Genomic DNA, 26481 nt, shown 5'->3' on the forward strand with positions numbered 1-26481 from the left:
CGTGATTCTTCTAAGTATTTCATGGCTGCAAGACAGAAAATATAGAAGTAAACAGCAAAAAAATATGGTGTACGTAGATGGTGATCCTGAAAAGAATAGTAACGTATGGTTTTAGTGTTTGATTGTGCATATGTTCAAACCGAAACAAAACAGATATAATAGAAGATATATGTAGTAGGAAAAAGGATTCAATGGTGGATGAAGGTTTCATCAAAAAGATGATGGGTTCTTATTATAGTATTAAAATTTAATATAGGTTCATTGTTTTTGGTTTTGAATGGTAACAGATATCGCAGGTCTTGGTAGATTCTTTGTTCGTTTGACAATATGTGAAGATCGAAAATAGTTAATGGTTGTAGCAGATTAACGATAAATGGTTTCGTGAGTGGTTGTAGCATTTGAATCAAAAAGCATGAAACAAGGGAAGATAGAGAGTGGGTAGGTGATGGTTTGATTGACGAGCCAAAAGAAACAAGAAGGTATAATAGAAGTCGATATTGGATTGGATGATGATAAATATTGGTGTTCTATAATGATGGTTTGAGGGGTGGAGATTGTAGCTCAATTATGTTAGTAGAAAAAAAAATGTTGGATCCTCCTCTTTAACAACTAAAATAATTCATTGATATATTGATAGAAAAGGTTGAAAAGGAGAATCGAGGAAAGAGTGAAGACAGGAGAAAGATATAAAAATCAGATAGTGACCTGTAACAAAATCATATAAGGAGGACACACAATTTTCAATCAAGCAATTAAATAAGAAAAAGAATTAAAAAGGAAAAATCAATTCTTAACAGATTTTGGATTGTTGCTCACGTTTGATTCTGATTCGTACAAGCTTAATAGTAGTAGGACAAATGGATTACAGTAGGATCGTGAAAGGAGGCTGACTGCGTACCCATTTACTCTCCTAGATGTAATTATTCATATATATATATATATATATATATATATATATATATATATATATATATATATATATATATATATATATATATATATATATATATATATATAGTCTCATATAAATCTATATCTGTTTATATGTTTATATATATATATAAAGCTGTATTTATTTATATAATTATGTATAAATCGTATTTTATATGTATAACTGATTTGTATATATCTTTTTATACATTTGCGTTTATATAATTCATAAGCTTTTGATAAATAACAAATAATATTAATAATGAAAGTACTACTACTAATAATAATAATATCAAATAATACAGTGTAATAGAAAATATTGATATGATAATGTTAATATTAAAGATAATGGAAACTTTTAATAAAAAGATAGGTTTAATAGTTATAAATAAAACTGATAAACATAATAAGAATGATAATAATAGTATTATTAATGATAGTGCTAATTATAATAATATTATTAATGTTAATAATAACAATTTTTACTTATCAAATTTCGTACCTATATATTATGTATAATACTATTATTGATTATACTAACAATTTTTATTTTAATAAAAGTAATAATATTAATAGTATTTTAATTTGTAGTTAAATTTAATATATTAATATTACACATTATTAATCATGTATATTTTAACAATTTTATATATATATATATATATATATATATATATATATATATATATATATATATATATATATATATATATATATATATATATATATATATATATATATATATATATATATATATATAACATATAATAGTTAAATCTTTTATGTACATATCCAAATAACTATTTATAGAAGTCACATACACTTATATATAGTTTTTATTTTAATAATCTCGTTATTACCTTGTATAATTTATTACATATTTAATTCAAATGATTTAGTTACATTTTAGTATTTTCAATCCTTATATTGATCTTTATATATATATATATATATATATATATATATATATATATATATATATGTATATATATATATACTTGTCTATTTACACATAGTTGTTCGTGAATCGTCGGGAATAGTCAAAGGGTAATTGAATCCATATGAAAAATTCAACATTTTGAGACTCAACATTACAGACTTTGCTTATCGTGTCGAAATCAAATAAGAGTTAAGTTTAAATTTGGTCGGAAATCTCTGGGTCATCACATCACCGGTTACTATCGTAGGTTCATCGATGGTTTCTCTCTGATTGCACGACCATTAACCGCATTGACTCATAAAGGGAAGAAATTTGCTTGGGCCGCCGAACAAGAGTCGGCATTCCAAACCCTGAATCAGAAGTTAACCTCCGCACCTATCTTGTCCTTTCTCGAAGGTAGTGATGACTTCGTAGTGTATTGCGACGCCTCGAAACATGGTTTTGGTTGTGTATTGATGCAACGAACAAAGGTTATTGCTTACGTCTCTCGACAACTGAAGATTCACGAGCAAAACTACACGACTCACGATCTCGAACTTGGTGCCGTTGTCTTTACACTCAAATTATGGAGACACTATCTTTATGGAACCAAGAGTACTATCTTCACCGACCACAAAAGCCTCCAACACATTTTCGATTAGAAACAACTGAACATGAGACAACGACGGTGGATCGAAACATTGAATGATTACGATTGTGAACTTCGCTACCATCCTAGCAAGGCAAATGTTGTAGCCGATACCTTAATTCGAAAGGAGAGAATGGTACCTCTTCGTGTCCGAGCCCTAAACATCACCATTCACACGAATCTCAATAGCCAAATTCGAGTAGCCCAAGATGAGGCTCTCAAGGAGGAGAACATTTCTCAAGAACGCTGGCTCTCAAGGAGGAGAATATTTCTCAAGAACGCTTGAACATTCTCGTTTCGCGATTCGAAGTCAAGTAGACTGGACTCCGATATTTCGCCGAAAGAATTTGGGTGCCTAGTTATGGGGATTTACGAAGCCTTATTCTAGACGAAGCCCACAAGTCAAGATATTCGATTCATCCAGGAGCCGGTAAGATGTACCACGATCTTAAGAAACAGTATTGGTGGCCAAATCTTAAGAAGGACGTTGCTACTTATGTTGGGAAGTGTTTGACTTGTTCGAAGGTTAAGGCCGAACATCAAAGGCTATCTGGGTTACTTCTGCAACTAGAAATCCCGCAATGGAAGTGGGAAAGGATAACGATAGACTTCATTACGAAACTACCAAAGACGGTGGGAGGATATGATACCATCTGGGTTATTATTGACCATCTTACCAAATCTGCTCACTTCCTAGCCATGAAAGAAACTGATACGATGGAAAAACTCGCCCAATTATATATAAAGGAAATTGTATCATGTCATGGTGTGCCCTTATTGATTATTTCAGACCGAGATACCCGTTTTGCCTCTAGATTTTGGCGTTCCTTGCAAGAAGCCTTGGGAACACGTCTGGACATGAGTACCGCATATCACCCACAGACCGACAGACAAAGTGAACGCACAATTAAAACCTTGGAGGACATGTTGCTTGCTTGTGTTATTGATTTCGGAAAAGCTTGGGAAAAGCATTTGCCACTAGCCGAATTTTCTTACAACAACAGCTATCATTCGAGTATTAATGCCGAACCTTTCAAAGCGTTGTATGGCCGCAAATGCCATTCTCCTATTTGTTGGGCCGAAGTAGGCGAGAAGCAAATCACCGGACCCGAGCTAATCCATGAAACAACCGAGAAGATTGTACAAATTCAAGCGAGGCTCAAGACGGCCCGTGATCGTCAAAAGAGCTATGTCGACCTTAAACGTAAGGATTTTGAATTCCAAGTGGGTGACCGTGTAATGTTGAAAGTCGCACCTTGGAAAGGTGTAATCCGTTTCGGAAAGCGTGGAAAGTTAAATCCGCGATACATTGGTCCTTTTGAAATCTTGGAGCGTATTGGACCCGTTGCTTACCATTTAGATCTTCCTACTCAATTGAGCTCCGTTCATCCTACCTTCCACGTATCAAATCTGAAGAAGTGTCTTGCTGAACCAGAACTTTTCATACCACTAGAGGAGCTTACGATTGATGACAAACTCCACTTCGTGGAAGAACCTGTTAAAATCATGGACCGTGAGGTTAAGACATTAAAGCACAATAAGATTCTAATTGTCCGAGTCCATTGGAATGCTAAACGAGGACCTGAGTTTAGTTGAGAACGAGAGGATCAAATGATGCAGAAGTATCCTCACCTTTTCCCGACTCTACCGACTACCTCAGCTTAAATTTCGGGACAAAATTTTCTTTAACAGGTGGGTAATGTAACGACCCGACTTTTTCGACTTATAATTATATTTATTACTTTCACGAAACTGCGTATTTGTGCGTACTGATTTAGATGATATTCTGGGATCATTAATTATGTTAATTACTTTCATTAATATCTACAACGTGTTTTTATGTACTTAGTTACTTAACATGATCCTTGATTGCATTTATGACCGTTAGTGTCACTTATCGTTTAAAACGAGCTACGTGCTTGGTACACGTTAAACTTTTGTCATAATTGGAATATTATGACTACGTAAACATAATTGTTATTTATTTATGACAATTACTTAGCTTGATGGTTTATTAATTACGTTTAGTGTTCACTAATGCTCACTAATTACCTTAATGGACTTGTACCTTAATGGACTTCCATGGTCCAACCTACTCAACTTAATGGACTAGTTAGTGTGCTAGTTAATGGACTTGTTAATCCATTAATACATGAGACAAAACCCATTAGAATATAAGACAAAGTTTAAGCATGCTAGTGTACTAATACTTTCACATTTTAACCTTATGTCCCATGCCACCCAACATTAGCCTACACCACCATGTACTACCACCCATGCCAAGCAAATGGTCCCCCCACCCTACCACTCCTAACCGTCAGCCTTTATGGCACCAACCATCACCACCATTTCATTTTAAACATCTCATTTCATTTCACAAAAACACACACAACATTTCTCTAGTTTTTCTCTCTAACTTTTTCTCTCTAAATTACTTGAATAACTTGTAAGTTTTAATTTCTTTTCATTCCTTCTTTTACTTTTAAAATCGTAAATCATCATCATTTTCATTATTCTTGGATTTTGGTTTTTGTAACTTAAATCCTTATGTTATCTTGCAATCTTTAATTACTTGAAGATAAAGAAGCAAGAACAAGGATCAAAGCTTTGTAGCATTTGGTTCTACATGAAACTTGTAATGATCTAAGGTACAATTACTTTAAGATCCTTTTTATGTTCAAGTATTGGAACTTTAAAGTTTATTTTATGAAGATTCAAGCTTCCAACTTGATATCACTTTATGTAAAGAGTCCAAGCTTGAACTTGTTTATTTCTAACTTTAAATCTATCTTTTATGCTTATGAAATTCGATTTATATATGTTACTAGATCAAAGATTTACTTGTTAACTTTGATCTCACGTATCTTGTAACCAAAGTCTAACTTTGAATGTTCAAGAACAAGAAAGTTTAAGCTTCCTAGTTTATAACTTTCACTCATCTAAGGTTGATCTAAGTTAGGTAACTTATGGTCATCTAACTTGTTAAAACAAGAGTTCACTAATTTGTGTTCATTTTACTTTACAAAATCAAAGTTTATAACTCAATATAAATTGTACTTGTGTTGAAACTAAGAAATTGATGTAACTTTGGTTCATCATCTTGCTCAAACTCTCACACGAGTTGTATTTTATTTCTTAGTCTTGACTTTGTGTGTTGATAGTTAAACCTTGGTTAAAGTGATGCTAAAACATCAAGAGTTGTACACTTGAAGCTTATACGCATCAAGGATGAGAACCGTGATGAGCATCAAACACCAAGAAACCCACTGGAGCACTTGTTTACTATTTTTCAGGGTCTGATCAGACTCCTGGGATTCTGTAAAGTTGATTTCCAGATATTTCGGTTCGATTAGATGACTTTTCGTTTAAGACTGACCTAAATCCGATATACGGTTTAGGATTTATAGCCTCCCGAAAGTCACTACGCCTTTGTAACGACGTGCTGAAAAATTATGGCCTACTTGCGCTTGAACCGTCGCTACGGTCAAATGACATCGTGTTAGATTCTGAAAATTGTACAGTGGTTAGAGGACTCACAAGGAGCCTTGGACACTGGCCTCACGTCAATTCAGTTTGTATAGAGGTCGTAGCTGCTGATCAAAGTCAGCCCTTTGTTTCGATCTCTATTCTTGATGAAAACTTACTTTACTTTTTACGTATGATGATGATGATGACACATAAGACTTAACTTACGTACTTCTAAAACCCTTTGGGACTATTTACTAACTTAGTAACTTTTGACTTAGGTTGAGGACCTTTCGGACCGACTTACTTGCTTACTTATCTCGTATCGACTTTTACCGCACTTTCACTGTGAGTTATAGCTCCCTTTTTAGTTCAACTATTTTTAGGACTGATAATACATGCGCTTTTTATGTTTTATTTACTAGGCACGAGTACTTAAACTTTATATATGTGTGGGTGATATAACGACATAAATTTTCCCCTTAGCTCGGTAACGTTTAGTCATTGGTTTATGAACCGGTGAACGCGAATCTTAGATATGGATCCATAGGGTTTGACATCCTCACTCGGGCTAGTCACGCTAGCATTTAACGAATGTTTAACACTTTGTAAATAGACGCACTCGCCAAGTGTACTTTTAGGGGGTAATATTACGTTAAGTTAGTTACCAAGTGCCCACGGTTAAGCATATACTTTTCATACTGTTTTGAATACGAAATCTCGTTGCCTACATTACATGATTGTTACAATCAAACTATAGCTCACCAACATTCGTGTTGACATTTTAAAGCATGTTATTTCTCAGGTGCTTAGACATTTGTTGCTTCTGCTGTATTTGTCTCGCTGTTGTAGACTTGCTGTGTTAGACTTCCGCTGCATTGTTTAGAGATGTCCCAATCATGGAACTTTTACTTTGCATTCACAACTTATGTTACATTTGAACAATGACTTTGTAATGACCTTTGTGTCACGTACTTATATTAATGCTTTCTATTCGTAGAAGCACGCTATCTTTTGTAAAACGTTATCATTCCATGAATGCAAACTTGTTTTAAAACAGCATATAGTATTGTAACCGTGTAATGGACCTGTTGTTGATGATCCGTACACGTTAATTTTGTACGGGGCATCACAAAAATCGATTAGGGTTTAGTGTGGGAGCTCAAGAAATTTGGTGGGTGTATGTGTGTGTGTGATTTTGAAACCAAAACAGCAATTAAAAATAAAAACGATTTTGAATTGGGCCCGAATCGCGGTCGTGATGGGTTGTATCGCGGTCGCGATAAGCACATACCTGGTACCAGTTTTTCTGATTCTGGATCGCGGTCGTGATGGGATGTGTCCCGGTCGCGATGAACCTTGTATCTGATTGACAAAATTTCTGTCACCGAACCGCGGTCGCGATGGGATGTGTCCCGGTCGCGATACACCTCCAGCTTTTTTTTTTCAATCAAAGTTTTATACTTTTTATGGTTTTTCTATTTTAAGGATATATGCAAAAATAAAAATAAAAACAAAATTACAAACTTTACCCATTTGTGCGATGTTTAAGTTGGAGTCGCGCACTCGACTCCTCTACCATGACTAGCAATTGTTGGGTTCCTTGACTCTGATGCTACTAGAGTCATAACCATACCCGAATCTATCTTTTAGGGTGGTCTTCCTATCTTCGTCCCTTATCAATATCGTACCTTTGTCGAAATCAAGGGTTATTATTGTGGTTGCTAAGAATCCTCGTCCCAACACTATCGGCGTTTTCTTGTCTGCTGTACAATCCATAATGAAAAAGTTTTCTTCAAAACTAACACCGTGAATTATAATGGGTACGTTTAACGCAATCCCTATCGGGTTATCAATGGTCTGATACCCAAAATGGATGCTAGTAGTAGTGTGGACTAGCTCTCTGATCCCTAACAATTTTGCTATTTCTGCTGGCATCATGTTAATACTGGCACCTGAATCTAGTAATGCCGAGTAAAGCTTTTCACCTGGGAACACACATAAAACCGAAAACTGCCCGGATCCATAAGTCTTCTACGAGGCTTGAATCTGCACTGTGGTTTAGGCTTAACATATTCAACCTCCTCAATCATCCATCCATCTTCATCTACAAATGAACTTTTCGTGTTCTTAATTAGCTTATCTGTGTTTTTCTTACCCCCACATTTTCTCAAGAGTCTCACGAATTTCGTCTACATCTACATCCGGTTCGTTCTTCGTTTCCAATGTCTCTTTTGCCATATTCACCCGAATAGATTCAACCCTGCTAGAATCCTCATCACTTTCATAATAAACATCCTCAAATTCCCTCTCGACTATATACGCTGAAGGGAAACGCATTTTTTCAGAGTTACAGAACCTAAGTGTACCATTACCTCCTTCAAAAGTTATAGCTCCTGCCCCCGGGTTAATTTTACCACCCGCAGTTGCAATAAAACTACGACCCATTAATAAGGGAACATGCGCATCTGTCGGCATGTTGAAAATAGTGAATGGCGCCTCAAGAAAAACTCCTTTAATGCTCACCATTACATCCCTAAGCAAACCATCTGCCTAGCACTTCGTATTGTTACCTAAAGTAATCACCGATTCGGATTTAACCAATGAACAAAGTGTACAATCCCTATGAAACAATCTCATATACATTTCGTAGGACATGATATTAATAGATGATCTGGTATCGGCTAATAATTTAAATTCCCTATGATCATTGGAAAAATGAGGTAATACCCCAATAATACTCAATTCAAAAAGAACTTCACCTGGATCCTCTTCTTGGCGAAGAATTACTGGTCCACCATTCAAATTTCCTTCTGAAGATAATTATTCATGGATTTCACCAAAACCTTCATCTGAAATTACCTCGGAATCTACATCATCAGGCGCATCTTCGAAGCGCCCATCATAATCCCAAGTGTCGTAATCAATTACGTTACCAACTTCAACATTTCCATCGAACCATTCATCATCGTTACCCTTCTTTTCACACTTTGATTCATCAACCCGAATTGTCTTTAGTTGAAAACCTTCTTTATTCTCCAAATCAACCTCCTTTGCATCAATTAATTAAATCAAATTTAAAACAAGTAATTTCATTAGACTTAGGTCATTTCATAGCCTTGTCTACATGACAAATCACCCTCTCGACACCTATACCTATGCTCAAAGTATTTTGTCGGACATGAATAATAGCATCCGTGGTGTTTAGGATAGGACGACCTAGAATGATTGGGACCTTTGTATCCTCTTTCATTTCAAGCACTACAAAGTCAGCCGGAAAGACTAACGGTTCCTTGTTCGGACAAGGGTAGCTAACTCTTACAATCAAGTCTTCGGCTATACCTATGGGAGTGTTAAAAGAATGGTTGGCCAGATGGATTTCCATTCTAGTTGGTTTCAAGTCTCCTAGGCCAAGTTTTAAATACAACGATTAGGGCATTAAATTAACACTTACCCCTAAATCGGCTAGTGCATCGTACACTACCGAGTCATCTAGTAAACAAGGAATGATAAAACTACCTGGATCTCCTAATTTTGGAGGTAGCTTTTGCTTTTGCAAAATGACCGAACACGCCTCATTGAGGAATGTGGCTGAAACATCTTGGTACTTACCTTTCAAAGAAATCAGGTCCTTTAGAAACTTCCCGTAGTTAGGCATTCCTCTAATCACTTTTGCCAACGGCATATTAATGCTGATCTGATTAATCATATCCAAGAAGTTTTTGTACTGGTTTTGCAGCTTATCTTTCTTTAGCACTTTAGGATATAGAATAGGTGCTCTGTACACCTTCAATGGCAGCTTAGTTATGATTTCCGGTATGATTTCCGGTAGATCATCCTCCTTTTGCTCCTGAGCTTTAGGTTCATCATCTTTAGAGCTTTCATCTTTTAACTCCCCTTCATTTGGTACCTGCAAAACAGTAGGAGAAACAATAGCGGGAGACTTCGGTGTCTCCTCATTAATGACCAAACCACTTCGGGTGGTTATGGCATTCACTTGCTCATTTCTAACCGGTCCTTTATTGTTCGGATTGGACTACGTGTTAGAAGGAAGAGTACCCGGTGGTCTCTTCGATAAAGACTGAGCAATACGACCCACATCACGTTCCAGATTCTGAATTGATGCATGTTGACTCCTAACTTGCTGCTTTGTCAACTCACCATCCTGTCTTAAAGCAGTAATACTCTCATCAGTTTTCATGATAAATCCTCTCAACAATTCTTCCAACGGAGGCATCTTATTTTCTGGCTGTTGTACTGGTTGTATCAGTTGCTGAAAATTTCTAGGCGGAGCTTGCTGATTTTTGTTGTTAAACCCAGGCGGCCTGTACGGATATACCTCCTGATTACCTTGATAACCCTGATTAACACTCTGATAATTGTTACCACCGAATTGCCTGCTTGGTTAAAAAACTGTCTCCTACCTGGAAATTCTCTAAGAGCAAAATCACCCTTTTTAACATAACCCAGATAATTAGCCTGTTCCTCCATTGACGATTTATCACAATCTTTCGTCAGATGCGGTCCCTGACATAACTCACAACCCACTTTAATAGCATGCATTTCTGTAGTCATAGACTCCATCTGTCTCTTAAAAGTAGCAAGTTGAGCTTTAACTGAAACAAGCTCGTCACTAGTTTCGGTACTAGCAACATGAGAAGATCGAGAGACATCCATTTCTTGATGCCAATCATATGAATGCATAGCAGTTTTGGAGATGACTTCATAAGCTTCATCGGGAGTCTTTTTCATTAGCGAACCACCTGCAGTAATATTAATTTCTTTCCTAGTTGGCACATTAACACCCTTATAGAAAATCTGGACCTTATTGAAGTTGTTCAACCCGTGTTGAGGACAATTATGTAACATTTTATCAAACTGTGTCCATGCATCATAAAGTGTCTCATGTGGCTTCTGAACAAAGTGATTAATTCACTCTGCAATTTAGCAGCCTTAAAAGCTGGAAAGAAACGCAACAGAAATTTATCCTCCATTGTAGTCCAACTATCAATATCACCTTTGGGCAATGATTCCAACCAGTCCTTTGCATCATCTTTTAAAGACCAAGGAAAAACCCTTAAATAAATAACAGTATCTTCAACCTGAGCAATCTTGAATAAATTACAGATACTCTTAAAATTTTGAAGGTGCTCGAATGCATCCTCTTTCGGTGTACCCCTGAACTGACATTGATGAGTTATCATGTTAAAAATCTGCCCTTTGACCTCAAAATTTGTATTGACTGTCGGTTGTCTAATGGCATGTCCGTCACCAGCCCTTGTGGCTTTCATCATTGCTTCCATAGTCTGAACTGCTGCTCCTTCAGCCATATTAACTTCTTCCTTAATATACTCAAAATTCGGAATATAAAAAGGAAATTCAGCGAAACCTTCGGCGATTTCCTGTTCTTCTTTAGCTTTGCTGCGTGTATAGTAAACTCTAGACGGTTCCAGAGTTTTTGGTACCTAACCTGTAATCACACCACAATAAAACCACGCGTAAAACCAAAATAAAAATAAATGACAGAAAAATAACTTTTGCAAGAATTGCTTCTCACAAAAGGATCGAATAATCAAAAGCAAACTTAAAATCCCAATTAAGAACCGCTTCCCGGCAGCGGCGCCAAAAAGTTGATATGTGAAATTGTACCTTAAAATAACTAGCTAAAAACTTAACAATTATCACACACTTACAGGCAACTATAACCAGATCATGTAGTAATTTATAAGTATTTGACCAGTTCGTTCCATAAAGAGCAGTTTAATCAAGATCTTAACACTAATAATTATCCTAGAATTCAGTTTAAAAGTTTTGGTTTATATTTCAATTCACGCAATCAATGTGAAGTAAAACGAAATGAATTAACAATAAAGATAAAACAGTGTTCACTTGAATGATTCACTACTCGTATGGATTGTCCTTGCAATTATTACCGATTATTATGTTTTAAATATAATTATATGACTTTTCGCAAAGTACTAATCAATCAAAGTTGGTAAACTCACATAAACCCACTTCAATAGATTAAACTATATTTGATAGAAACTAATGAGACTTGATTTGGACTAAACTCACATAAAGTCCTAATTATCACAATCACTTGCAACAATTTCACTATCATACAATTCACTAGTCTTCTAATTACCAATTAAATCAATGACACAATCACTTGAAATCACCTCTTTAATTGTCTAGATCACCTAAGTGTTGAAGCATAGATTGCATCTCAAATCTAACTCACATTAAATGATTAACAACCTATGTAATTGAATTAAGAATTAAGAACATGCATAAGAATGGATCTTTAATCAAACATAATCAATTTCAATCATCAAAACATTAAATCATTAAGATAGAACAATCCAATACTTGTAGTTTCACATTCAAGTAAACACTAAACTGATTTAGTCTAGCATATTAAAGTAACAAAGAACATTCAAACAATGAAAAGCAATAGTATTCATGATTACAAGATAAACTGATGATAAAACCGAGTACCAATTGTAATGATTAACTGAATAAAAGTAAAGAAATAGCAAGCCTTCAATGGTAGGGTTTAGATCTTCAAAGAGAGCTTCAATTCGTAGTTGGAAAACTAGATACCCTTTTAGGGTTAAAAACCTCGAATATTTATAGTAGAACAAAAAGTCACCAGTTCGAGGCCGCATCGCGACCGCGATGGCCTCATCACGACCAAGATCAACCAAGAGGATCGCGACCGCGATGCATCTATCGCGACCGTGATCACCCAAATTTCTAATTCTGTAAATCTCTGTCAACTTATTACGACCGGGACACTACCTATCACGGCCGTGATTCACTCCAGACTCAGCAAAACTTCATTTTCTTGCATCCAAACATACTTTAAGCTCAAATATCACCAAAACATAGGATGAAATCACCAAAACACTAACCCGAAGACCTTTGGAGCTATATTTATCATTTTAGCTCAATAAATAACAAAATTCTTCACATTTCTTCGAATAACCAACAATAATGAACTGATATCGCGATAATAAATATGTATAATTTGAGCGATATCAGATAGTCAATACAAACACGCCACCCCATGATAGTCTGAATGGAAATTAACTCGTTTTTATCGTTGGTGGTAAGATTCATACCACATTTCTTTGGTACACAATGTACCGGGCTAATCCACAGACTGTCAGAAATCGGGTAAATAAGACCCGCATCAAGAAGTTTAAAGATCTCCTTCTTCACGACATCTTGCATGTGATGGTTCAACCTCTTCTGGCGTTGCACCACAGGTTTAGAGTTATCCTCCATTAGGATTTTGTGGGTGCAGTAGGTGTAGTGACCCGAACTTTTCCATGTTATATATTAAATGAAAACTATATTTGCATGATTAAATGTTTCCAACATGTTAAGTAATCAAACTTCTTAAGACTTGATTATTTGAAATGAGTTTCATGTAGACAATTGACCACCCAAGTTGACCGCCGATTCACGAACGTTAAAACCTGTAAAAACGACATGATGATATATATATGGACATATATATGGTTAACATTAGATTATGATATGTAAGTATCTCACTAAGTATATTAACAATGTGTGATATACATAAAAATGAGAATATTGAATTATGAAGCTCGAAACGATATATATAACAATTATCGTTATAACAACGTCTTACTAATTACCTATGAATCATATTAATATATTTTTATACTATGATAAACATGATAAATGATAAGTAAACATATCATTAAGTGTATTAACAATGAACTACATATGTAAAAACAAGACTACTAACTTAAGAATTTTGAAACGAGTCATATACGTAACGATTATCGTTGTAATAATATTTTAACATATATATATATATGATGTTAAGATATTTTCATACACCATGTTATCATGTTAACATAACAATTTAACATCTCATTTAAGTATAATAACAATGAATTAATTACATTTAACAAGATCATTAACTTAAAGGTTTCAAAACAACACTTACATGTAACGACTAACGATGACTTAACGACTCAGTTAAAATGTATATACATGTAGTGTATTTAGATATATTAATACACTTTTGAAAGACTTCAAGACATATATCAAAGTATTTCTACTTAGCAAAAATGCTCAAAATTACATTCTCATTCGTTTCCATCAACAATTCTACTCGTGTACACCCGTATTTGTACTCGTACAATACACAGCTTCTAGATGTATTTACTATTGGTATATACACCTTTAATAATTCATTCTTAGCAGCCATCTTAGAGTCAAAAACATGTGGAACCATTATTTAACAACTTGTATGACTAATGAGATAAAAACAAACTTAAGGATTTTTTTTCTTTATAACAAGTAATTTCGTTTTTATGATTTCACCCCATTTTTTCATTCCATTTTCTCATACTTACACTTCAAATTCTCTCTCAAAATACTCCTAACATCATACTTGATCATCTCCAAGCATTTTCACCATCTTTTAGCTTCAATTACAAGCTTTAATCATCATAAAAACAACCATTCAAGAACACTTCAAGAAATCTTGCTAGCTTACTTCCAATCTTGCAAATCCATTTCAAGTGATCATCCAATCTCAAGAAATCCTTGTTGTTTACAGCAAGATATCATTCTAAATCAAGGTAATACTCATATACAAACTTTGATTCAATTCATATAACTATAACTATCTTAATTCGAGTGATAATCTTACTTGAACTTGTTTTCGTGTCATAATTTTGCTTCAAGAACTTTCAAGTCATCCAAGGATCCTTTGAAGCTAGATCTATTTTTCTCATTTCCAGTAGGTTTATCCACAAAACTTGAGGTAGTAATGATGTTCATAACATCATTCGATTCATATATATAAAACTACCTTATTCGAAGGTTTAAACTTGTAATCACTAGAACATAGTTTAGTTAATTCTAAACTTGTTCGCAAACAAAAGTTAATCCTTCTAAATTGACTCTTAAAATCAACTAAAAACATGTTATATATCTATATGATATGCTAACTTAATGATTTAAAACCTGAAAACACGAAAAACACCGTAAAACCGGACATACGCCGTCGTAGTAACACCGCGGGCTGTTTTGGGTCAGTTAATTAAAAACTATGATAAACTTTGATTTAAAATTTATTCTTATGGGAAAATAATTTTTCTTATGAACATGAAATTATATCCAAAAATCATGGTTAAACTCAACGTGAAAGTATGTTTTTCAAAATGGTCATCTAGACGTCGTTCTTTAGACTGAAATGACTACCTTTACAAAAATGACTTGTAACCTATATTTCTGACTATAAAATTATACTTTTTCTATTTAGATTCATAAAATAGAGTTCAATATGAAACCATAGCAATTTGATTCACTCAAAACGGATTTAAAACGAAGAAGTTATGGGTAAAACAAGATTGGATATTTTTTGATTGCTGTAGCTACGGGAAATATTGTAACGATTCTATACAAATCATATCCTAGCTAACTTGTATTTTATTATACATGTATTCTAATATATTATGTAATCTTGGGATACCATAGACACGTATGCAAATGTTTTGACATATCATATCGACCCATGTATATATATTATTTGGAACAACCATAGACACTTTATATGCAGTAATGTTGGAGTTAGCTATACAGGGTTGAGGTTGATTCCAAAAATATATATACTTTGAGTTGTGATCTAGCCTGAGACGTGTATACATTCGGTCGTGGATTGATTCAAGATAATATATATCGATTTATTTATGTACATCTAATTGTGGACAACTAGTTGCAGGTTACTAACGAGGACAGCTGACTTAATAAACTTAAAACAGTAAAACGTATTAAAAATGTTGTAAATATATTTTGAACATACTTTGATATATATGTACATATTTGTTATAGGTTCGTGAATCGACCAGTGGCCAAGTCTTACTTCCCGACGAGGTAAAAATCTGTGAAAGTGAGTTATAGTCCCACTTTTAAAATCTAATATTTTTGGGATGAGAATACATGCAGCTTTATAAATGTTTTACAAAATAGACATAAGTACATGAAACTCCTTTCTATGGTTGAATGATCGAAGCCGAATATGCCCCTTTTTGCTTGGTAGCCTAAGAATTAGGGAACATCACTAATTTTGAGAATTAGTGCACGCCTAATTGACGCGAATCCTAAAGATAGATCTATTGGGACTAACAAACCCCATCTAAAGTACCAGATGGTTTAGTACTTCGAGTTTTATATCATGTCCGATGGATGTCCCGGAATGATGGGGATATTCTTATATGCATCTTGTTAATGTCGGTTACCAGGTGTTTACCATATGAATGATTTTTTATCTCTATGTATGGGATGTGTATTGAAATATGAAATCTTGTGGTCTATTATTATGATTTGATAATATATAGGTTAAACCTATAACTCACCAACATTTTTGTTGACGTTTTAAGCATGTTTATTCTCAGGTGATTATTAAGAGCTTCCGCTGTTGCATACTAAAATAAGGACAAGATTTGGAGTCCATGTTTGTATGATATTGTGTAAAAACTGCATTCAAGAAACTTATTTTGATGTAATATATTTTTATTGTAAACCATTATGTAATGGTCGTGTGTAAACGGTATATTTTAGATTATCATTATTTGATAATCTACGTAATGCTTTTTAAACCTTTATCGATAAAATAAAGGTTATGGTTGTTTTAAAAATGAATGCAGTCTTTGAAAAACGTCTCATATAGAGGTCAAAACCTCGCGACGAAATCAATTAATATGGAACGTTTATAATCAAAATGAACGGGACATTTCAGTTGGTATCCGAGCGTTGGTCTTAGAGAACCATAAAATTTGCATTAGTGTGTCTTATCGAGTTTGTTAGGATGCATTATGAGTCTGGACTTCGACCGTGTTTTCTTTAAAAATGGTTTCTTAACATTTTTGATGGAAACTATATATTATTAATATGTAAATATTATGTGATATATTAATCTCTTATCGTATTTGATATTGTGTGATAGATGTCTACATCTAGTACAAATCCCATCGACTCACCTAATAATAATGAAGAGTCAAATATATTTTGGAAAGATTCACAAATTCCCGAAGAGGAACCGGAAGAGGAGGAACCGGAAGAAGAGGAACCGGAAGAGGAGGAACCAGAAGAAGAGGAACCGGAAGAAGAAGAAGAGGTTCCGGAGGAAGAAATATTGATACCTACAGTAAATCGATTAAATAAAAGAAAATCCTCAACCAACGGACCAAAGTTAATAATGGTCAATGGTGTTTCCGTCGAAGAAGCAAAATATTGGGAAGATTACTAATTTTCCGATGAATCGGATCCCGATGAGGATTCCGATGATGTTATAGAAATTACCTCGACCCAATTTAATAAAGCAAAAGAAAATAATAAGGGAAAAGGTATAAAAATGGAGAAACCTGATTCCAACCCCGACGAACTTTATATGTATCGGCAACATCCGTATTTCCTAAATTGTAACAATAACCCGGGAACCTCTAAACCACCAGGTTTTTCTAAACCATTGTGGAAAACGACAGCTGGTATTAGGGGAGCACCATATATCCCTAGAAAATTAGCGAAACGAACTAAGTCCGAAGAAGAAGAAATAAGCGAGTCGGAATAAAGGGTTGTACTCATGTGGTGTAATATATGTAATATAAGTGTGCTTGTACTTTTATGTTGTAAGTAAAAAAAAAAAATTTGCTTGTATTATTTAATAATTATCTTTTACAAATCTAATCCTCGTCTGTTTTACAGTATAAAAACACAATGGACGTTAAGGATAGACAACCAAAAATTTTAGAAGACCTACCCGGGGACATGATTGATGAAATCTTGTCTAAAGTTGGTCAGAATTCGTCGGCACAATTATTTACGGCGAAATTAGTTTGTAGAACATTTGATGAAAGTTCCAAGAATGCCTTAGTTTATAAAAGGCTTTCCTTTGAAAGTTGGGGTATATCACATTGGGGAGACCGTAAGCTACGCTGTGTTTTCTTTAAAGCGTTAAATGAGGGGAACCTAAATGCAATTTTACGATACGGGTTAAGAACCTATTTTGACCCAACATATCCCAACATAGGATTTCATGAGTTAGAAAGAGCTTCTAACATGCAACATAAAGAAGCATGTTATACTTACGGGTTATTGATGTTCGCTTCTTACCAAAGTGAGAAAAAGAACATCGGATTGCAACTTTTAAATAAAACCTTCCCACAAGTGACGGATTCAGTAGTTGGGGTGAGAAACAAGGTTTTTAGATTGTTACGGGGCTGTTGGGCATTACGAAACCCTCGTCCCTTTGACGATGTTACAACATGCTGTCTTATCAACGGCCACAACGGTTATGTTCCACAAAACCAAGGATGGGAAGTAGTCTTAGAAAAAACAGAATGCATGATTTGTTTCTGGACTTATGAACTACGTGTCTTTATTGGCTTTGTTGAACGACTTGCGTATTAACTAGAATTGTCTTCGAAACTATTTGTATCAGAGTTTTTATGTGCTATATTTCATGCTATATGTAAAATAACGGTATTGTAAGTTTGCAAAATATTGTATAAAAGTTTGAATGTGAAATATTATTATAATCAGTTTTTCATATAGAATTGTAGTAGTTGAATTGTATGTTAGCTACTAAGTATGAACTTAACGGGTAGGTATTACCCGAATTAAAACTATAAAATGCTAATATGAAGAAAAAGCTTTTATAAATAAGTTCATATTATGTTACGAAATACTATTGACTACTCTTGATATTCTATATGATTAACTAAATTCTTTTGGCTATTTTTGAAGGAAATGGCACCAACTACTCGAAACACCCTGAATATGAGCGAGGAAGAATTCCGTGCTTTCCTTGCAATAAACATAGCCACAGTACAGGCTGCGATGCAAAATAACAATAACTCTGAATCCAGCAATGGAGCTAACGCCACGAGAACTCGTGTAGGATGCTCCTACAAAGAATTCACTGCCTGTTAACCTTTGGAATTCGATGGAACCGAGGGTCCAATTGGATTAAAACGGTGGACTGAGAAGGTTGAATCGTTGTTTGCCATAAGTAAGTGCACTGAAGAAGACAAAGTAAAGTACGCTACGCATACCTTCACGGGTACTGCGTTAACATGGTGGAACACTTATCTAGAACAGGTGGGACAAGATGCTGCTTACGCACTACCGTGGTCAGCATTCAAACACTTAATGAACGAGCAGTACCGTCCCATAAATGAGGTCAATAAGCTCAAGGTAGAGCTTAGAGGGTTACGAACACAAAGGTTTGATATTACCACGTACAAATGACGATTCACAGAGTTGTGCCTATTGTGTCCGGGAGCGTTCGAAGATGAAGACGAGAAAATTGACGCATTTGTAAAAGGGTTACCGGAAAGGATCCAAGAGGATATAAGTTCACACGAGCCCGCCTCCATACAAAAGGCAAGTAGAATGGCTCATAAACTTATAAATCAAATTGAGGAAAGGATTAAAGAACAGGCGGCCGAAGAAGCCAATACGAAACAAGTCAAGAGGAAATGGGAAGAAACCAGTAACAAGGGTCACAATTTCAATAATCAACCCAACAATCACAACTACAATCGCACCAATTTTCGCAACAAAAAATGCAACAAAAACAACCACCCCAGCAACAACTACAACAACCGTTTCAACAACAATAACAATCGCAACAACAACAATCCCAACAATAACAACAAGAGTCAGAAATTCTGCCAGAGATGTGAAGGATACCATCCAACTGGGCTCTGTACAGCAGTGTGTACTAAGTGTAATAGAAAGGGCCATGGTACGACAAAGTGTGAAATCTACGGATCAATGGCTAAGGGAACAAATAATGCCGGAACAAGTTATGCCGACATTACCTATTTCAGATGCGGGAAGAAGGGCCATTACAAAAATATGTGTCCAAATCAGGGGGATAATAATGGGTAAGGCTGAGGAAGAGTCTTCAACATTAATGCGGTTGAAGCGCAGGAAGACCCGGAGCTTGTTACGGGTACGTTTCTTATTGACAATACATCTGCTTATGTTTTATTTGATTCGGGTGCGGATAGAAGCTATATGAGTAAGGATTTTTGTGCTAAATTAAGTTGTCCATTGACGCCTTTGGATAATAAGTTTATACTAGAATTAGCAAACGGTAAATTAATTGCAGCAGATAATATATGTCAGAATCGAGAAATTAAACTGGGTAGCGAAACGTTTAAGATTGATTTGATACCAGTAGAGTTAGGGAGTTTTGATGTGATAATCGGCATGGACTGGTTGTAAGAGGTGAAAGCAGAGATTGTATGTTACAAAAATGCAATTCGCATTGTACGAGATGAAGGAAAACCCTTAATGGTGTACGGAGAAAAGAGCAACGCAAAGCTAAATCTTATTAGTAATTTGAAGGTGCAAAAGCTAATAAGAAAGGGTTGCTATGCTGTTCTAGCACACGTCGAGAAAGTACAAACTAAAGAAAAGAGCATCAATGATGTTCCCGTCGCAAAAGAATTTCCTGATGTATTTCCGAAAGAATTACCGGGATTACCTCCACACCGATCCGTTGAATTTCAAATAGATCTTGTATCGGGAGCTGCACCAATAGCTCGTGCTGCATACAGACTCGCACCCAGCGAAATGAAGGAACTTCAAAGCCAATTACAAGAACTTCTAGAGTGTGGTTTCATACGACCAAGTACATCACCATGGGGAGCTCCTATTTTGTTTGTCAAAAAGAAGGATGGTACATTCAGGTTGTGTATCGACTACCGAGAGTTGAACAAACTTACCATCAAGAACCGTTACCCACTACCGAGAATCAACGACTTATTTGATCAAGTACAAGGTTCGTCGGTTTATTCGAAGATCGATTTACGTTCCGGATATCATCAAATGCGGGTAAAGGAGGATGATATTCTGAAGACTGCTTTTAGGACGCGATACGGTCATTACGAGTTTATGGTTATGCCGTTTGGTTTGACTAATGCACCAGCTGTGTTCATGGACCTTATGAACAGAGTGTGTGGACCATATCTCGACAAGTTTGTCATTGTCTTCATTGATGACATACTTATTTACTCAAAGAATGATCAAGAGCATGAAGAACATTTGAGGAAAGTACTGGAATTGTTGAGGAAAGAAAAACTGTATGCTAAGTTTTCAAAGTGTGCATTTTGGTTGAAAGAAGTTCAATTCCTCGGACATGTTGTGAGCAAAGAAGGTATTCGGGTTGATCTTGTAAAGATTGAAACCGTTGTAAACTGGGAAACCCCGAAAACTCCGAAGCATATACGTCAATTTTTAGGATTGGCTGGTTACTACAGAAGATTCATCCAAGATTATTCCAAAATAGCAAAACCCTTGACTGCATTAACGCATAAAGGGAAGAAATTTGAATGGAAGGATGAACAAGAAAAAGAGTTTCAATTATTGAAGAAAAAGTTAACTACACCACCTATATTGTCATTATCTGAAGGGAATGATGATTTTGTGATATATTGTGACGCCTCAAAGCAAGGTCTCGGTTGTGTATTAATGCAACGAAAGAAGGTAATTGCTTATGCGTCTAGACAATTGAAGATTCACGAGCAGAATTATACGACGCATGATTTGGAATTAGGTGCGGTTGTTTTTGTATTAAAGACTTGGAGGCACTACTTATATAGAGTCAAAAGTATTATATATACCGACCACAAAAGTCTTCAACACATATTTAACCAGAAATAACTGAACATGAGACAGCGCAGGTGGATTGAATTGGTGAATGATTATGACTTTGAGATTCGTTACCACCCGGGAAAGGCAAATGTGGTAGCCGGCGCCTTGAGCAGAAAGGACAGAGAACCCATTCGAGTAAAAGCTATTAATATAATGATTCACAATAACCTTACTACTCAAATAAAGGAGGCGCAACAACGAGTTTTAAAAGAGGGAAATTTAAAGGATGAAATACCCAAAGGATCGGAGAAGCATCTTGATATTCAAGAAGACGGAACCCGGTATAGGGCTGAAAGAATTTGGGTACCAAAATTTGGAGAGATGAGAGAAATGGTACTTAGAGAAGCTCATAAAACCAGATACTCAATACACCCTGGAACGGGGAAGATGTACAACGATCTCAAGAAACACTTTTGATGGCCGGGTATGAAAGCCGATATTGCTAAATACGTAGGAGAATGTTTGACGTGTTCAAAGGTCAAAGCTGAACATCAGAAACCATCAGGTCTACTCCAACAACCTGAAATCCCAGAATGGAAATGGGAAAACATTACCATGGATTTCATTACTAAATTGCCAAGGACTGCAAGTGGTAATGATACTATTTGGGTAATAGTCGATCGTCTCATCAAGTCAGCACACTTCTTGCCAATGAGAGAAGATGACAAAATGGAGAAGTTAGCACGTCTATACTTGAAGGAAGTTGTCTCCAGACATGGAATACTAGTCTCTATAATCTCTGATAGGGATGGCAGATTTGTTTTAAGATTTTGGCAGACACTGCAACAAGCATTGGGGACTCGTCTAGACATGAGTACTGCTTATCATCCACAAACTGATGGGCAGAGTGAAAGGATAATACAGACCCTTGAAGACATGCTACGGGCATGTGTTATCGATTTCAAAAATAGTTAGGATCAACACCTACCGTTAGCAGAATTTTCCTACAACAACAGTTACCATTCGAGTATTGAGATGGCGCCGTTTGAAGCACTTTATGGTAGAAAGTGCAGGTCTCCGATTTGTTGGAGTGAAGTGGGGGATAGACAGATTACGGGTTTGGAGATAATTCAAGAAACTACCGAGAAGATCATCCAAATTCAACAACGATTGAAAACTACCCAAAGTAGACAAAAGAGCTATGCGGACATTAAAAGAATAGATATAGAATTTGAGATTGGAGAGATGGTCATGCTTAAGGTTTCACCTTGGAAAGGCGTTGTTCGATTTAGTAAACAGGGGAAACTAAATCCAAGGTACATTGGACCATTCAAGATTATAGATCTTGTCGGACCAGTAGCTTACCGACTTGACTTACCGCAACAACTCGCCGGGCTACATAATACTTTTCATGTCTCGAATTTGAAGAAATGTTTTGCTAAAGAAGATCTCACCATTCCATTAGACAAGATTACAATTAACGAAAAACAACAATTCATTGAAGAACCCGTCAAAATAATGGATCGTGAGGTTAAAAGACTTAAGCAAAACAAGATACCAATTGTTAAGGTTCGATGGAATGCTCGTAGAGGAACCGAGTTTACCTGGGAGCATGAAGATTAGATGAAGAAGAAATACCCGCACCTATTTCCAGAAGATGCGTCAACACCTCCAACTGCTTAAAATTTCGGGACGAAATTTAATTAACCGGTAGGTACTGTAGTGACCCGAACTTTTTCATGTAATATATTAAATGAAAACTATATTTTTATGATTAAATGTTTCCAACATGTTAAGTAATCAAACTTCTTAAGACTTGATTATTTGAAATGAGTTTCATGTAGACAATTGACCACCCAAGTTGACCGCCGATTCACGAACGTTAAAACCTGTAAAAACGACATGATGATATATATATATGGAAATATATATGGTTAACATGAGATTATGATAGGTAAGTATCTCACTAAGTATATTAACAATGTGTGATATACATAAAAAATGAGAATATTGAATTATGAAGCTCGAAACGATATATATAACAATTATCGTTATAACAACGTATTACTAATTACCTATGAATCATATTAATATATTGTTATACTATGATAAACATGATAAATGATAATTTAACATATCATTAAGTGTATTAACAATGAACTACACATGTAAAAACAAGACTACTAACTTAAGAATTTTGAAACGAGTCATATACGTAACGATTATCGTTGTAATAATATTTTAACATATATATATGATGTTAAGATATATTCATACACCATGTTATCATGTTAACATAACAATTTAACATCTCATTTAAGTATAATAACAATGAATTAATTACATTTAACAAGATCGTTAACTTAAAGGTTTCAAAACAACACTTACATGTAACGACTAACGATGACTTAACGACTCAGTTAAAATGTATATACATGTAGTGTATTTAGATATATTAATACACTTTTGAAATACTTCAAGACATATATCAAAGTATTTCTACTTAGCAAAAATGCTCAAAATTACATTCTCATTCGTTTCCATCAACAATTCTACTCGTGTACACCCGTATTTGTACTCGTACAATACACAGCTTCTAGATGTATTTACTATTGGTATATACACCTTTAATCATTCATTCTTAGCAGCCATCTTAGAGTCAAAAACATGTGGAACCATTATTTAACAACTTGTATGACTAATGAGATAAAAACAAACTTAAGGATTTTTTTTCTTTATAACAAGTAATTTCGTTTTTATGATTTCACCCCATTTTTCCATTCCATTTTCTCATACTTACACTCCAAATTCTCTCTCAAAATACTCCTAACATCATACTTGATCATCTCCAAGTATTTTCACCATCTTTTAGCTTCAATTACAAGCTTTAATCATCATAAAAACAACCATTCAAGAACACTTCAAGAAATCTTGCTAGCTTACTTCCAATCTTGCAAATCCATTTCAAGTGATCATCCAATCTCAAGAAATCCTTGTTGTTTACAGCAAGATATCATTCTAAATCAAGGTAATACTCATATACAAACTTTGATTCAATTCCTATAACTATAACTATCTTAATTCGAGTGATAATCTTACTTGAACTTGTTTTCGTGTCATGATTTTGCTTCAAGAACTTTCAAGCCATCCAAGGATCCTTTGAAGCTAGATCTATTTTTCTCATTTCCAGTAGGTTTATCCACAAAAATTGAGGTAGTAATGATGTTCATAACATCATTCGATTCATATATATAAAACTACCTTATTCAAAGGTTTAAACTTGTAATCACTAGAACATAGTTTAGTTAATTCTAAACTTGTTCGCAAACAAAAGTTAATCCTTCTAACTTGACTTTTAAAATCAACTAAACACATGTTCTATATCTATATTATATGCTAACTTAATGATTTAAAACCTAAAAATACGAAAAACACCGTAAAACCGGACATACGCTGTCGTAGTAACACCGCGGGCTGTTTTGGGTTAGTTAATTAAAAACTATGATAAACTTTGATTTAAAATTTGTTCTTATGGGAAAATAATTTTTCTTATGAACATGAAACTATATCCAAAAATCATGGTTAAACTCAAAGTGGAAGTATGTTTTCCAAAATAGTCATCAAGACGTCGTTCTTTCGACTAAAATAACTACCTTTACAAAAATGACTTGTAACCTATATTTCCGACTATAAACTTATACTTTTTCTTTTTAGATTCATAAAATAGAGTTTAATATGAAACCATAGCAATTTGATTCACTCAAAACGGATTTAAAACGAAGAAGTTATGGGTAAAACAAGATTGAATATTTTTTGATTGTTGTAGCTACGGGAAATATTGAAACGATTCTATACAAATCTTATCCTAGCTAACTTGTATTTTATTATACATGTATTCTAATATATTATGTAATCTTGGGATACCATAGACACGTATGCAAATGTTTTGACATATCATATCGACCCATGTATATATATTATTTGGAACAACCATAGACACTATATATGCAGTAATGTTGGAGTTAGCTATACAGGGTTGAGGTTGATTCCAAAAATATATATACTTTGAGTTGTGATCTTGCCTAAGACGTGTATACACTGGGTCGTGGATTGATTCAAGATAATATATATCGATTTATTTCTATACATCTAATTGTGGACAACTAGTTGTAGGTTACTAACGAGGACAGCTGACTTAATAAACTTAAAACAGTAAAACGTATTAAAAATGTTGTAAATATATTTTGAACATACTTTGATATATATGTACATATTTGTTATAGGTTCGTGAATCGACCAGTGGCCAAGTCTTACTTCCCGACGAAGTAAAAATCTGTGAAAGTGAGTTATAGTCCCACTTTTAAAATCTAATATTTTTGGGATGAGAATACATGCAGCTTTATAAATGTTTTACAAAATAGACACAAGTACATGAAACTACTTTCTATGGTTGAATGATCGAAGCCGAATATGCCCCTTTTTGCTTGGTAGCCTAAGAATTAGGGAACATCACTAATTTTGAGAATTAGTGCACGCCTAATTGACACGAATCCTAAAAATAGATCTATTGGGCCTAACAAACCCCATCCAAAGTACCGGATGGTTTCGTACTTCGAGTTTTATATCATGTCCGATGGATGTCCCGGAATGATGGGGATATTCTTATATGCATCTTGTTAATGTCGGTTACCAGATGTTCACCATATGAATGATTTTTTATCTCTATGTATGGGATGTGTATTGAAATATGAAATCTTGTGGTCTATTATTATGATTTGATAATATATAGGTTAAACCTATAACTCACCAACATTTTTGTTGTCGTTTTAAGCATGTTTATTCTCAGGTGATTATTAAGAGCTTCCGC

General features: G+C 34.8%; 1 protein-coding gene across 1 annotated transcript; it reads right to left on the reverse strand.

Moving 5' to 3' along the window:
- Positions 1–8786: 8786 nt before the first annotated feature.
- LOC139854198 (uncharacterized) lies at positions 8787–11293 on the reverse strand. Its single transcript, XM_071843517.1, has 5 exons — positions 10843–11293; positions 10350–10726; positions 10063–10305; positions 9418–9873; positions 8787–9014 (listed from the first exon to the last, which is right to left on the reverse strand). Exons 1-5 carry the CDS (start codon positions 11291–11293, stop codon positions 8787–8789), a joined length of 1755 nt encoding a protein of 584 aa, XP_071699618.1.
- Positions 11294–26481: the final 15188 nt, after the last annotated feature.

This window comes from Rutidosis leptorrhynchoides, chromosome 6 (assembly GCF_046630445.1).
Source record: "Rutidosis leptorrhynchoides isolate AG116_Rl617_1_P2 chromosome 6, CSIRO_AGI_Rlap_v1, whole genome shotgun sequence".
NCBI classification, from domain to species: domain Eukaryota; kingdom Viridiplantae; phylum Streptophyta; class Magnoliopsida; order Asterales; family Asteraceae; genus Rutidosis; species Rutidosis leptorrhynchoides.